The sequence below is a fragment of the Salvelinus fontinalis genome, chromosome 30, assembly GCF_029448725.1.
Source record: "Salvelinus fontinalis isolate EN_2023a chromosome 30, ASM2944872v1, whole genome shotgun sequence".
NCBI classification, from domain to species: Eukaryota; Metazoa; Chordata; class Actinopteri; order Salmoniformes; family Salmonidae; genus Salvelinus; species Salvelinus fontinalis.
The window spans coordinates 39234870-39250587 of record NC_074694.1 but is presented as its reverse complement, the minus strand read 5'-3'; the positions used below and the strand labels follow the sequence as shown (position 1 = coordinate 39250587).

Genomic DNA, 15718 nt, shown 5'->3' with positions numbered 1-15718 from the left:
TCGACTCAATGGCTAATGGATGATTAGAGAGCTGACCCCGCCCCCTCAACAAGATGCAGCTGTATCCAATTAGACTCCTGAAGCTATATAAAAGCCAGTGTTCTGTTCAGGAGGAGAGGAGATTGAATATTTTGGAGAGATTAGAGAGAAGATTGAATATTTTGGAGAGATTAGAGAGAAGATTGAATATTTTGGAGAGATTAGAGAGAGAGAGATTTTTTCTGGAGAATTTGATTGTGATAAAGTGTTGGTTGTTTCTCAAAGAGATTTGGTATGTACTATGTAAGTTGTTGCTGAGGGAGCTGATTGGTTATGTCTGTTATATGTTATAGGACGCACTGTTTTGATTATTGAAATTGTTTGTTGTTCTGTTTAATTTGTTCCCAGGGGGGAAGGAGAAGGCACTTTGGGAGTGCTTAGGCAAGAGGCCCGCGGGCATACATATACCCGTAGTATATTCACTGTCTAGGCACACTAGGTAAGACCTGGGCGGACCTCCCCCTGTATTTTGGTTAGGGCACCAGGTGGTGCAAGTTAGGTAAGTTAAGTGGGTAGGCAGGTTAGATAGGAGAGGGGGAGCTTTGATATTTACTTTCTTTGCTTTGGTTCCGTCCAGCCCCTTTTCCCCATATTACCGTGTAGGAAATAAATCCTAGTAAACGGTAAATTCTGCTTTTGTCATCCTTACTCGCACCTACAGCCCATACCTTTTTCACTTCACGGGGAGTTGAGTTGTAGCAGGGAGTTGCGTTCCCTCTTCATAGAGGCGTGCGTAACAATGACCATGCAGGCTCCTCATTTCAAGAAGGGTCACACTTTGTACAGTGGTTCCTCAATTAAACGTTTTGAGATTATGCCGCGGGACATTGAAGTAATTTGTGGTTTAGCAACATTACCCTGCGTGACTGCTTCATTGCTCCAGACCACCACAAGGGGGAGTTAGAGTGCTGATATCCTTTTGGGCACAGTGTAAAGTGTTGGTCCCAAGGCACTAATGTGTGTCTACCTGAATGAATGCTGTCAAAGAATGTGCGATATAAACCAAATAGAAACTGATAATTGTGCATGAATTCGCAATTTGAATGAACTGAATGATGAGGATGAAGAAGAAGAGGGTGATTTAATTTAGAACAATAGTGTCAGACCTGTCTCCCCAACACACACACACACACACACACACACACACACACACACACACACACACACACACACACACACACACACCATCGGGGCCTTTCAGGCTGGAGAAGCTCTACATTAAGGCCTGGCTGAATAACTGAAGGGTTTGATAAGAATTGCTATTCCCCTGTCCACACATGAAAAAATACACTTATTTTGTTGTTGTTTCTACTTCGTCCGAAGAAGCTGTAACCTGTATGTAGTATATGACTTACTAAAACTGTTATTACCCCAAGGTTTTTATTCTAAGTGAAACAAAAATGTTCAGTTATATTCCATGATTTTCTTAAAATATATGAGTTGACTAAATATTAGCAGCAAGTGATGTCTGCTAAATAAACAAGTTGATGGTGCAGTCATTTGGCCTCGACTACTAGGCACAGATAAAATACATATAATATTTAACATATTTTCAAGACCTAAGCTATTTAATTTATTTGTTTTATGTATTACATTTACTTGTGGAATGTTACCGAATAGATAACAACAACAGAAAGGAGTATCTGGTAGAGCATGGAGTGAAAGTGCGCTGTACTGTAAGTACTAGGGATGCAGCGGTACACAGTATGTTATCAAACCGTTCGGTACGCCTGTCATTTTCCTATAATTTCCAAAACGTTCTTATTATTCTGCAGACTACATGCACGTTGTACATTCAGATCCTGACAACCAGACGCGCAGCTTGTGGCCGTTAGGAGGCTCCTGAGGACTGACAAACTTTACTCTACAGCAATGTCTCAAAATGTGGCAACCGCAGTGACCCCCCCCCCCCCACTGAAAAGGCAGAGCCGCGAAATTAAAAAAAAATATATTTTTTTAAATATTTAACTTTCACACATTAAAGTCCAATACAGCTAATGAAAGACACAGATCTTGTGAATCCAGCCAACATGTCCGATTTTTAAAATGTTTTACAGGGAAGACACAATATGTAAAGATGTACATCTATAACCTAAAAACACATTAGCATAATCCACCATCTTTTATTTGTCCACCAACACCAGTAGCTATCACCAATTCGGCTAAACTAAGATATTTATAGCCCCTAACCAAGAAAAAAACTCATCAGATGACAGTCTGATAACATATTTATGGTATGGGATAGGTTTTGTTAGAAAAAAGTGCATATTTCAGGTAGATGGCATAGGTTACAATTGCACCCACCGTCACAAATGGAATTGAAAAACTACATTGAGCAACGTGTTTACCTACTTACTAATCATCAAACATTTCGTAAAAATACACAGCATACACTAATCGAAAGACACAGATCCTGTGAATACAGACAATATTTCAGATTTTCTAAGTGTCTTACAGCGAAAACACAATAAATCGTTATATTAGCATAGCACATAGCAGCCCAGCATTGATTCTAGCCAAAGTGAGCGATAAAAGTCAACATCGCCAAAATATATTAATTTTTTCACTAACCTTCTCAGAATTCAGATGACACTCCTGTAACATCATATTACACAATCCATATAGAGTTTGATCGAAAATGTTTATATTTAGCCACCAAAATCATGGTTAGACAATGTGAAATGTAGCCAAGCTGGTGAGAAAATGTCCGTGCGCCACTTAGACAGTGATCTACTCTTATACATAAATACTCATAAACGTGACTAAAAAATATAGGGTGGACAGGGATTGATAGACAATTTAATTCTTAATACAATCGCGGAATTACATTTTTTAATTTATCCTTACTTTTCAATACAGTTTGCGCCAAGCGAAGCTACGTCAAAAAACATGGCGTCCTAAGCCACTAACATTTTTCGACAAACACGATTTATCATAATAAAAATGTCCTACTTTGAGCTGTTCTTCCATCAGTATCTTGGGCAAAGGATCCTTTCTTGGGAGTAATCGTCTTTTGGTGGAAAGCTGTCCTCTTGCCATGTGGAAATGCCAACTGCGTTCGGGATGAACTGGAAGCGTGCCCAGCAATTCACAGCGTTTCAGAAATAAATGTCCCAAAATCGCACTAAACGGATATAAATTGCTATAAAACGCTTTAAATTAACTACCTTATGATGTTTTTAACTCCCATAACGAGTAGAAACATGACCCGAGTAATATTACTCCCTCCACTAATGCTTGGAACAGGCGCGGGTCGGTGTCCTCTAGGCGCATGACGCAGCAAGAAAAGAGTGACTAGCCTCAGGGTTTTTTAATTTGTAGTGCCTGTGAACGCGCAATCGACCCCATTCAAATCGTCATCACGTAAAGGCATCCAGGGGAAGACGTAAGCAGTGTCCGTATACTCATAGCAATAACAGTGCCCTTTTAACTGACTCCAGATCAGGGGCCAAAATTTCTGAAATCTGACTCCATGTCAGGGAAATTGCTGTAGAATGGGCTCTGTTCCACTTAGAGACAAAATTTCAACTCCTATAGAAACTATAGACTGTTTTCTATCCAATAATAATAATAATATGCATATTGTACGATCAAGGATTTTGTGGGAAGCCGTTTCAAAAATTACACGATTAGCATAAATAGTCACAACAGCGCCCCCATCCTCAACGGGTTAAACAACCAATGGATGATTTACAATGACATCTCAATAGGAAACCTCCCTAAAGGGGCCCCATGAAGAGAGGGGAAACTAAAAACAAATATTCTCTCAGCTCCAAAGTGACAAGACAGAGAGAAGCAAATTTGAAGAGCCACCGAATATGATTACGAGGGTTAGAAGACCGTAAACAAACAAAGTATAGTTTGCAAGCATTGCTTTGCCACTGTCGGCTACTCGAGTGGAAACACTTCTAACATGATGTGTCATTTACATCACCTGACCGTATCCCTTGCAGGTGGAGCTGGAGCAAGGAGAGTCCACTCGTTAGCGACAATCTCTCGCTGCTGCCTTCCAACAACAATTTGCGACAAGTTCAGAAAAAACATAAAGAAATAACGAAAGCAGTGGGAGTATTCATAGCCAAAGATTTGCAGCCCTATTTGGTGGTTACTGACTCGGGATTTCGTCACCTGATGAAAATGTTTTAACCGCGTTACAATGACCCCGCCCGCACACATTTCAGCAGCAAAGTAATTCCCAAACTCTATGAAACATCACGGAGAGAAATTGAAAAAGAATTGACACAGACGCCCTATCTAGCTCTCTCCACTGATAGTTGGACCTCCGGAGCAACGCAAAGCTACCTCACTGTGACGGTTCACTATGTACTGGATTGGGAGATGAAGAGCTTCAGTTTGTCAACGCTAAGAAGCACTTTTCATTTGAATGTTTTTCTCCCCTTGATGTCATACAGTAGAGACAGAAACCAGGCCTAGTCAGTCATGCTGCCATTTTTCTGAATGGAAAGTTTTGTCTATAGGCAAAATAAAGAGTTAATTGTTTAAATATAAAGATACCGAAACCGTACCATTACTGCCATACCATTACTGTGGCCCACAAACCGTGCTACATACCAAAACGTGGGAAGTAGAAGTAGAGCTACAACACTTCTTCACAGCACATTACTCAACACTAGTGAGACTCAACTTGCCTACGGTAGACCTAAAGTATATCTAAAAATATGTTTTTCATCTCTACATGTAGGTCTCCTGATTTAAACCCGATCAAACTTATTTGGCATCAACAGAAAACATTCATCCGTAACTGGTGTAGGCCATCAAGAGGTTTTGGCTTGAGAAACTGACGATACAACAATGCAACAAATACATTGACCATCTGAGCAAGGTTTTACCCGTGGTCGTGGAGCTAGGGGGACGGGCAACTAAAATGTAGCTGAGATGTAGTTAAAATAAACATCTGCATTTTGAAAGAGTCTTTTGTATCATTATTTTTATGAGCGAAAATATAAACACACCTACTAATTTCTTTATTTTCTACATTGTAAAATAATAGTGAAGATATTAAGACTATGAAATAACACATAGGGAACACATACATATCTTATATTTGAGATTCTTCAAAGTAGCCACCCTTTGCCTTGATGACAGCTTTGCACACGCTTGGCATTCTCTCAACCAGCTTCATGAGGAAGTCACCTGGAATGCATTTCAGGTATTAACAGGTATGCCATGTTAAAAGTTCATTTGTGTAATTTCTTTCCTTCTTAATGTGTTTGAGCCAATCAGTTGTGTTGTGACAAGGTAGAGGTGGTATACAGAAGATAACCCTATTTGGTCCATATTATGGCAAGAACAGCTCAAATAAGCAAAGAGAAATGACAGTCCATCATTACTTTAAGTCATGAAGGTCAGTCAATACGGAAAATGTCAAGAACTTTGAAAGTTTATTCAAGTGCATTTGCAAAAACCATCAAGCGCTATGATGAAACTGGCTCTCATGAGAACCGCCACAGGAAAGGAACACCCAGAGTTACCTCTGCTGCAGAGAATAAGTTCCTTAGATTTACCAGCCTCAGAAATTGCAGCCCAAATAAATGCTTCAAAGTTCAAGTAAGACACATCTCAACATCAAATGTTCAGAGGAGACAGCATGAATCAGGCCTTCATAGTCAAATTGCTGCAAAGAAACCACTACTAAAGGACATCAAAAATAGTAAAACTAAAGTAAAACCCTTGAATGAGTATATGTTCTAAAACTTTTGACCAGTAGTGTATATATTTCTTATATCTCTCAGACACAAACTTCCTTTAGATGTATTTTTTTATATCTTTTTTTCCATGTATAAATCTGTTATTTATGCATTTCTATGGGCTAATAGAAGTAAGGCCAAATTCAATGTTTCATCAAAGAAGAATTATAATAATTTTTTATAACAAAAGGTTTCCTAAAATTCTAAATCAAATAGGTAAATAATCCTTGTTGTGACCATCTTAAAACAATTATGTATGTTAGCTTAGTATGAAAAATAAATACTAAATTGTTACCAAAACATTATTTGAATCTTTTTAGGATTTTAATGCCTTAATGTTCAATAAAAGCCCAAACAATAGGAATCTTAATAGGAATCTTAGCAAATGTTCTTGGTTTTCTGGGTTTTCTGGGTGGCCACAAACCAGTCCTAATCCTTGGCACAGAAGGGACTGTTGTTGACAACTCAACAATGGACCCTGGCGAAACATTAGTTAACTGTAGTAAATAACCATGACTTGGTGGGCTTTTGCATGAGACAAAACATTTCAGAAATGTGTGTCTCTGGATCTAGTGCCTTAGGCCAGTTTGAAAAGAGGAAATAGAAACTTGTAGAGGAGAGTGACTCACATAGAGGCCTCAAGCTTGGAGGATAGTGCTGTGTGTGTGTGTGTGTCTGTGTGGGTGTTTGTGTGTATTTCTTTCTTACCATATGTGACCCGATTCTGGAAACTAGGTGTATGTCGCAAGTCACGACTTCACAGGAGAGCCGTTTGAACGAAAAACATTTTTTTACATCAAAATGCATTTTTTGGGCAGAAATGCCTTCTCGAACATGTGAACTGTCATGTGCCTTAATAACAAACTTGTATGCCGTCTGTAAATATGAATAAAAAATTGTTAAATTACGAGCCTTAAGCCACAGAAAATGTCAAGCAACACCTTCCCACTAGCAATGATTGACTAAGATAATGAGTGGGCTGGACATGCCGAGAGAGGAGTTCGGATTGGTCTGCCATATAGAAGGCTTCTGTCTATTTGAGCTCGTCAGTCTGTTTTGGTAATCCTGTCAAACGCAGGTTTAAAAAAATAAATTAAAAAAATGTATTGTGTAGTGGAGCTGCATAAGTGTTGCTCTCCACTTTCTGGAGGATCAAGTTTTGAAATCATTGGAATTAGAGTATGATAGCTAAAGAGATGGAGAAAATACCTGTCTCCAGATTACATCTTCAAATTAAGGGCAACTGTGGTATAGCATTCCTGACAGGGAGACGCATCCATCATGCATGACAATGTATACTGTTTCCCAGAGGCGTTTGATTTTCTAGTTAAAGCCTAATTTTAGCTAGCTAACATTGAACCTGGTTGGTTAGCTCCCAGCACTGTGGCATAACGTTAGCTGGTGTAACGGCAGTCTAAGTCGTACTCCTCCTCAGACGAGGAGAGGCGAGAAGGATCTGAGGACCAATGTGCAGCGTGGTAATTTTCCATGATTTAATTAACACAAAACAACACTATACAAAATGACAAAACAAACTAACCGTCACAGTCCTAGCTGGTGCAGACAAAACACAAAGACAGGAAACAACCACCCACCTTCCCCAACACAAAACAAGCCACATATATATGATTCTCCATCAGGGACAACGGTTGACAGCTGTCTCTTATTGAGAACCATATTAGGCTGAACACAGAAACAGACGAACTAGACACACAACATAGAATTCCCATCCAGCTCACGTCCTGACCAACACTAAACAAGCAAAACACATAAGAACTCTGGTCAGGACGTTACAGCTGGCTGGCTCGTTAGCTAACGTTACGTGACGTGTGTACAACACCCGTTGAATATGGCTGGTGTCAGTATATGTCTTCAAAAAGCATAATGAAATTGTTGCCAGCAGAGCTGGTTAGGCTGTTTTCATGTTATCCAGAGCTAAACAAATCAAAGTGCGCTTCGAGAGCGAAACCAAATGGGTGGGACTAAAGCTTAAGAGGGTGTGAACGATGCTGATTGGGTGTAGACAAAGAAGAGCTCTTCACTAGATACCAAAACATTCAAAGGCCATTTTGTCAAAAGTGAGTTCACGATTTGATCAACTTTCAAAGCAGAATTACTTTCCCATTGTTCCTCAAATGCAGTGTATGATATACCATTTTGTAGCTCTGAGTGTCTACTTTTATCCAATGTAAAAAACACAATTTCAAATTTTGCTACATAAGACCGAATCTAGGTGGTGAGTCATGTATGTGTAGCATGTGTTAGAGGTACTGTGTGGCATAATCCCTCTACTCACCTGCCTACAGCACATATTCCAGCACCTGGTACATTCTCTCTCTCTAAAGCATCTTTGATCTATTAGTCTGGTTTGTCTGACACAGCATTCCTCTTCCTGGAGGAAGAAGCCTAGATTCAAATTTATTTTGCTTTTGGCCAATTATTTTTTTTTTGTATCAGAATTGTACAGTACTCCTACCAAAAAAAATAACATTTGCATTTTAATTGTGTCTATGCTTATTCATACTTCTCTTCCATTATACTCTGCTCTCCTCAGAACTATGCTTTGCTATCCCCAGCTTTGAGCCTCTGCGTTCAGCTGGGCTTTTTGGAGAATCACCACCTCCATTCAGTTGATACAATGGGCCTGATTGCAGCTGCAGCCGCAGCCGGGTCCACTGGGCTGATGGAGAACCGGTCCTGACCGGAGAGAAAGAGAGAGAGGGGGAGAGAGAGGGAGAAAGGGGGAGAGATAGTTCGCCCCTACAGTATTCAACTTCACTGTGCTTTTTGGCTGATTGTCAAGATAATGTGCCTATACTGTATTTTTCTCTTTGTCGCTTTAGTAACCCTCTCTTTCTCTCTTTTTCTCTCTCTCGATTGTGCTCTCTATTACTGACACACCCAAGCGCACTCACACACAGTTGTTGCCCAGAACTATAGAACTATCTTTCACATTGTCTACAGTTGAATTACTGAAAAATGTATAGTCGAGATCACATTGATTCCTGGTGCCTTGCAGATTTCACCAGCATATCACAGCAGATGTTCTTTTTAATGCACTGTGCAAGGACATCAGTGCCACCAACCAAGAGCCCTCGTTCTCAGTGGACTAATCTCGGTTAACTCAGAACTAAAGTCTTGCGTAATTGGTCAGCTGCTCGATTATGTTCTGGGTCCATACGTGTTATGAGAAGGGATCAAGAGATGCTAGAACAAAGAGTGAAACCGGAACGAGGAGCTCTACCCTCTGTCTTTGCTGACCGAATTTCCCCTCCCCTTCAGAAATTCGAAAGATGCTAACACCTGCGAAATCGTAGTTTGTCCAAATAACCAGTGACGAAAAAACCTAAACACCGGAACTACTGTTGCTCGTTATCCCACATATCCCATTCCTTCCTGACAGATTTTACGGTGCTAGTTATGTTTTCAAAGATCTGTTCACGAGAGCTTATCACTCTTCAGTCCATACCCCCATTGATTGAGCATTGAGGAGCTTTTAGTGCTTTCCAGTTTATTTACTACCCATAACATATTCATGCACTATACATAAAGTGTACAGTATATCAGTTGAATATGTGATGTCTCACACTTGTCCTCTCCCTTTAAACATTATTCCAGTCACCTTCCTCTCATTGAAATTCAGATCACAGTTTGGAGCTCTTGTGTTTTGTGTATTTTCTTCCCTGAAGACATCTTCAGGGAAATGTGCACTATTTATCATTGCTGATGAGTTTGTGAGTTTGCAAGAGCACGCTGGTATGTGTGCAGAAATTCTGCAGTTGCACATACACAGACTCTATCTATCCAAATGCCTCAGTTATCATCAATGAAAGCACACACACACACATACGTTCCATCACTCTTTAGCGATAAGTTAACTGCAGAAACGTAAGGCTTTACAGGTAGGACTCCTTTCTCATACAACATATACTATACACACAGTACAACAATAGCAACTTACCGGGATAGTTTAGCGAAATGATGTATTTGGATATTTGTTTCCTTACCTTGAAATCTTTCTATGGACAGGGAGAAACTGCAATTTTAAACTTTGCTTTAGATAAACTGGCCACTAAATAAATCATATGGATATATCTAATGTCGGGGAACTATCCCTTTACGCTTTGGTGTGTCAGTTGTAATTGAAATTCGGCAGTCCTACTTTAACTGTATCCAGGTTATGGTTGGATGGCTGTTTTCAGGGCAGTACTGTATCAGAAGTGGGTCTAATTGAAGAGGGCTTTGGGCAGTAATATAGGTGCAGCTTGTTTAATATCATTTAGTGGTACCAGAACAAAGTGAGAACCCAGGTGTTTAGAATAAGGAATTCAACTGTAACAGGGATAAGCATTTTCATATACAGTATGTGTGCGCGTGTATACGTGCGCGCTTGTTATAACATCTCTGCGTGCACATGTGTGACTCCTGCTGAGAGAGAGGAGGAGCTGGCCTTCTCCATCCATTCTTGGTCTCCTTATCACAGTGATAGGGCAGTGACTATCAAGGAGCACGATGGAAGTCAAACAGACTTTCAAATCGATTGTTTGTTACTTTCTGTTAATTAAAGCTGCACGCGCACATTTACGCACGCACACACACACACTTAGCTGACATACTACGATAGCTTTGGGCACAATCTCTAAACACACGCAGTCTAGCAACCCTCCCTCCCTGCACTGAGCACTCTGCCGCAGCTCTACAGTTAGGCCTAATGGACAGGAATTACCATACTGACAATATGTCTCATTCTTTTGTGGGTTAATGAAAAACACTAATGTAGGCCAGAACTCTGTCATTAAATAAGCAGAGACAGAGAGAAACTGCTATCATTAGCAGGAGTTTACACATGGAGCTCTGCTCTACCAGCCAGGGGAGGACACAGCACAGCAGGACAAATGGCTAGCTCATGTGTTCACTCTTTTCTCTCCTCGCCTCTTCTCTTCTCTTGTCATCTTATCTCCTCTCCTCTCCCTTTCCTCTCCTCTCCCTCTCCTAACTCTCATTAGGGTTCTATTCAGCCTCCTGCCATCAAAACCAATTACAGGAACAATGTGCCAGTATGTGTCCCATGAGCTTCTGCTTTCAGGTGTACCTGAGACTCCCAATCAGATTGTAGGAAGACCAGGAGTGTTTATTCCTGAGGAACAAGGGATGAGTGGAGCTGCTTAGAGGAGAGAGCAAGAGTAAATAGAGAGAAAGAGAGAGAGAAAGAGCGCAAGAGGGAGTAAATAGATATAGAGATAAAGAAAGCAGGAGAGAGGAGATGGAGTGGACCATCCTCATGCACAGATAATGAAATGATGGAGAGGGAGGGGTGTGAACAGAGGGACTCATAGAAAGAGTAATGACAGTGTGTTTGTCTGGATCCTTCATGAAATCTATCATGGTTCCCCAGAGACACTAACCTCTATTTAACCAGAAGAGCTAACAGGGAGGCCAGGGACCACTAACCTGTAATTAAAATAAGACAGATTGCGGGAGAGAACAAAGGAAGATGGAAGTAGTGCACTACTCAAACGGAGAACAGGGGTGACAACAAAGTGTTCTTTGTTTTGGGGTTCTGTGGATGTTGCATTGAAGCTCAGTACTGTTTGTCTGCTCATTAAAACTTTTTGGTCTTTTTTTCTCTTTCTTTGTGTTGTTGATTCCCCTGAGATTCCAGGTGATGAACACCATCTAACAATACAGTATGTTTCATTAGCATTGTCGGGAAGGGGTTGTACTCCACGCTCTTCTATCATTTCCGTCTGCCAACTTCTTGTGCTTCTTCGACTGATCGTTGTTCATCTTCCTTTTCAACGTATTGTCTTGCGTGGTTCCATAGATTCTCTTCCACCAGGTTCACTTTCCCATTCTCAGGTCCTAACCTTTTTTATCTGTGTCCCTTTCTCCTCCCTCCCTCTCCCGCTCGTTCTCTCTCTCTCTTTCTTGCTCTCTCTGCACCCTCTCTACCCCTCTCTCTCTCCATCTCTCCTTCCCTCTCTCCAGGCATGGCTGACAGAGATACATGAGTATGCTCAGCAGGACGTGGTGCTAATGCTGCTGGGCAACAAGGTCAGCCCTCCCACTGGAAGTACCAATTTATGGATGGATAATCATTGCATTACTATGAATTGAGAGAGAGAATGAAATAAAGAGGGAGATAGGGAAGGATGGATGGATGATGAGTGCATTACTATGAATTGAGAGAGAGAAAGAGGTAGATAGGTGTGGTGGCATTTTTCTGTATTACCAAATGAGGAGAGAGACAAACTTCACACACCAGTCAGAGTTATACTTAAACTACATCTTTAATGATAATTAAGCTTTGCAATAGCATTTGACTTTCAACAATTCACTATCTATAATGAACCATCGAGAGTGCCACCAGAAAAGTACAAAGATCTTTTATAGCCAAGATACACCCCTCTCAACTTACATGAAGAACCACAGATCTTAGGAACAGTTCAAAGGTTAAGGTTTGTATGAAAGATATCTATAAAACATAGCAGACAGTTACTGCTGTGTCAACAGTTCTCATTGTAAAGACCAGTGTCTGGCCCCCTCCTACTCCAAACTGGAACCCGTCTCACCCTGGTACGGTATAGCATGAAAACATTACTTTTACTCTCTGGAATGCTCTTTAGGCTTTATTACCCAAAGACATCGTAAATCCCCTCTGTCAGTGCTATCTCATAGAGGCCCATCCTCAGTGGAACACACACACAATACTCTGTCGAATGTAACAACTATTATAATGTAATACAAGCATTATAACAATCTTACAAGCATTAAAACATAATCTTTCAATTTTCCAAAACATAGGGAAGGATGGATGGATGAATAGTGCATTACTATGAATTGAGAGAGGCAGAACGAAAGAAAGAGGCAGATATATTTGTGTCACTGCATGCAGAAACTAAAAGAGAGGACTGTGCTAGTGTAAGTAGATGATGAAAGAGAGAATAGATGAAAGAAGATAATGTTTTTCAGGAGCTTTTTCTGATCTCTTAAAGGCTGATGTGGCACACGAGAGAGTGGTGAAGAGAGAGGAGGGAGAGAAACTGGCCAAGGTGAGCTGTTATTTAACAAATGAATTCACAAACTCAAAATCACACACACAGTATTGACCCTTTCGATGTCCAGGTTTCCATCTATTGTAGTCCGCACAGACACATGAATCCCCACTAAAACAGGCCGGGTGTGTCTTGATCTCTCTCATTAGGTATTCATAGGAGCACCTTCTGCTATTATTGCTTGGAGTCTCCGAAGTGAGTTCGCTAACTCAATTTTCAACATCAGTCTGCTCTGATGAGTTCCCAGGCTTGAAACAGTAAATGACTGTACATGGTTGTAAGGGAGATGGACGTACGATGCCCTTGTTATTGCCAGCCTGTGTAATAATAACGATATACAAAATTCCTGACAAAACTCCTATATTTCTCTCTCACACACACACGCACACCAGGTACCTTGTACACTAAGACTTAGAGGACTCTCGCTTTACACTGTGCAGGTGTTTGGGGTGCCCTTCATGGAGACCAGTGCTAAGTCTGGCCTGAATGTGGAGCTGGCATTCACTGCTGTGGCCAAGTGAGTAGGATGTTTACCAGTGCTGCGTTCCTTAGAGATGACATGTCAATCATTGCCTTTTTGTTTTGTCATGCATGCGATTATGAAGTAGAAACACAGAATCAAGATAGCCTATGCAGTAAATATGCTATGTGAGATTTAATCTTTCAATGTCTCCGGCCTCTGTCTTTCTCTCAGAGAGCTGAAGCACAGGTCGATGAAGGAGCCTGACGATCCAAAGTTTCAGCTTCAGGATTATGTCAACAAGGAGATGAAAAGTGCTGGCTGCTGCCACTCATAAACCTGTCTTCTGTGTGTGTGTGTGTGTGTGGGGGGGGGGGGTATCTGGTGTGTGTGTGTGTGTGTGGGGGGGGTATCTGGTGTGTATGTGTGTGTGTGTGTGTGGTTGGACGTGTTTAACTATTCTTGTGGGGACCAGAAGTCCCCACAAGAATAGTAAATGAACAAAAAGTTGACCAGCTGGGGACATTTTGTTAGTCCCCACAAGGTCAAATGCTATTTCTAGGGGGTTTAGGGTTAAGGTTAGAATTAGTGTTAGGGTTAGAATTAAATTAAATATTAAGGTTAGGAGCTAGGGTTAGTGTTAGGAGCTACGGTTAGGTTTAGGGTTAGGATAAAGTTTAGGTTTTTGGGTTAGGGTTAGGGTTAAGGTTAGGGTTAGGGTAAGAGTACGGGTTAGGATTAGGGTTAGGAGTTAGGGAAAATAGGATTTTGAATGGGACTGAATTGTATGTCCCCACAAGGTTAGCTGTACAAGACTCTGTGTGTGTGTATGTCTACCAGTATGTCTTCTGACTTGTGTTTCTGTGTCATTTTCCTCATGCATGTTGATGCAAGTGCACTGTATTTATGAATATGTGTGATACATTTAAGTTTTAACAGTGGTGGGCGTGTATGTATGTTGTATGAGTGGATTCATTTTGCATGGTCTTCTGCCCCCTACTGTATGATAAAAGGGTGACACAAGTTCAGTGCATAGATACAGTAAGAATCACAGTCTGTCAGTCAATCCTTTTTGTGAAACTCATTCAGTAAAGAGCACTAAGCAGAGTAGACATCAAACATCAACTTATCAAAGTACACCCACTATATTAAGGTTACCGGTCGAGTATTTCAAGTTAGAGTACCTCTGCATCATCTTCCACCTTCTCAGATTATTTCTCTTCCTGGTGATATTTTGTGTTCTCATCAGGGCCGAGGACACAATGTCGCTTATGCCTGGAGCCGGCTCTGGTCTTCATCCAAGTCATACCCCACCCAACTGCAGCTCCCTCCTCACCCACCTCTTCTTGCATCTGTGAATGTATCCAAAATCCATTTGTAGCCTTCACTCTCTCCTCGTTGTAATTCCTCATTTGGGATTCATCATTCCACATCCACTTGAGTTATTTTGTGCAATATTACTAAGAATGTATGTGGTGTATATATTTTAAATGAAATGTATAATCTGGAGCTTTATAGTTTGCATTACTTGTAAATGGTTGTCTTGTTGATGCCGAATTGAAAATGGAGTCAAGTGATGTAGAAAATCTAGAGATAGTAAAGTAGCAGAAATAGAAACCGTGGGCTGCTTATACAATTGAAATGTGCATTGAAGCACTATAATATCAGCATGGACTGCCGTAACACTTAATGAAAGGGTTTGTTCAAATGTTTGAATGCTGTTGTATGTGTTTCTGTTGTACAGGTTGTCTAACATCGTGTGATATTGATATTCTCGAGGCAAAACCTCTGTCCTGTATTTTAATACAGTATTGTTCAGTATACTGACTTTATTTCGGAAATGCCATGATTTATCAATGTCTTTCTCGTCAGGACCGTTGTATTTTGAGAAGTTGCCCTCTGCAAATCTGACCTTTGTATCAATTTACAGCACTTTTGAGTTCACTGGATTCATAATTCTGGGTGTATAAATAGAAATGTATGTAATTGCCTAACGTAAATGATATCGAGTTTCATACTGGTTTTTGTTCATATTTAACTGAAATACTATAATGCTTGACGAAAGAATATTGATGCAATATTGAATTAGGACGTACAGATTTGACAGCAAATCATGAAATGTTTTGACTATAGATAAGAGTGTAAACCTACTGTACTTCTGTAGTCCACTCAGATACAGTAAGTCATATTTTTTATGTAAATTCACTATTCACAATAAAGTTTAAGATGCACAGTAGTGAATGATATGTTCTTGATTTCCTCAGACTCTAGATTCGAGTCCAATGGAAGCATGACTCCACAGTCTCACCATATGGTCATGTCAGGTCAGTGCAAGTCAGTGTAGGGCAGTTCTGCCCTTATCAAGCAAGAGTTAAAGATGCACACCAAAATGATTGACAAGGGGTATACTATATGGTACCGAGTCAATTTGTGGGGGTACAGGTTAGTTGAGGTAA

At 40.5% G+C, this 15718-nt stretch overlaps 1 protein-coding gene across 2 annotated transcripts in view; it reads left to right on the top strand.

The window, feature by feature from the left end:
* Nucleotides 1-15498, top strand: part of LOC129829196 (ras-related protein Rab-26-like) — an 82107-nt gene extending 66609 nt beyond the window's left edge. Inside the window, exons 6-9 of one of the 2 annotated variants that reach the window (XM_055890808.1) lie at nucleotides 11736-11801; nucleotides 12743-12799; nucleotides 13195-13319; nucleotides 13497-15498. In XM_055890808.1, coding sequence (XP_055746783.1) covers nucleotides 11736-11801; nucleotides 12743-12799; nucleotides 13195-13319; nucleotides 13497-13599 — 351 coding nt within the window. In that variant the 3' untranslated portion in view covers nucleotides 13600-15498. The remainder of the gene's footprint in view (nucleotides 1-11735; nucleotides 11802-12742; nucleotides 12800-13194; nucleotides 13320-13496) is intronic. The other variant, XM_055890809.1, reaches the window with a different exon arrangement.
* Nucleotides 15499-15718: the final 220 nt, after the last annotated feature.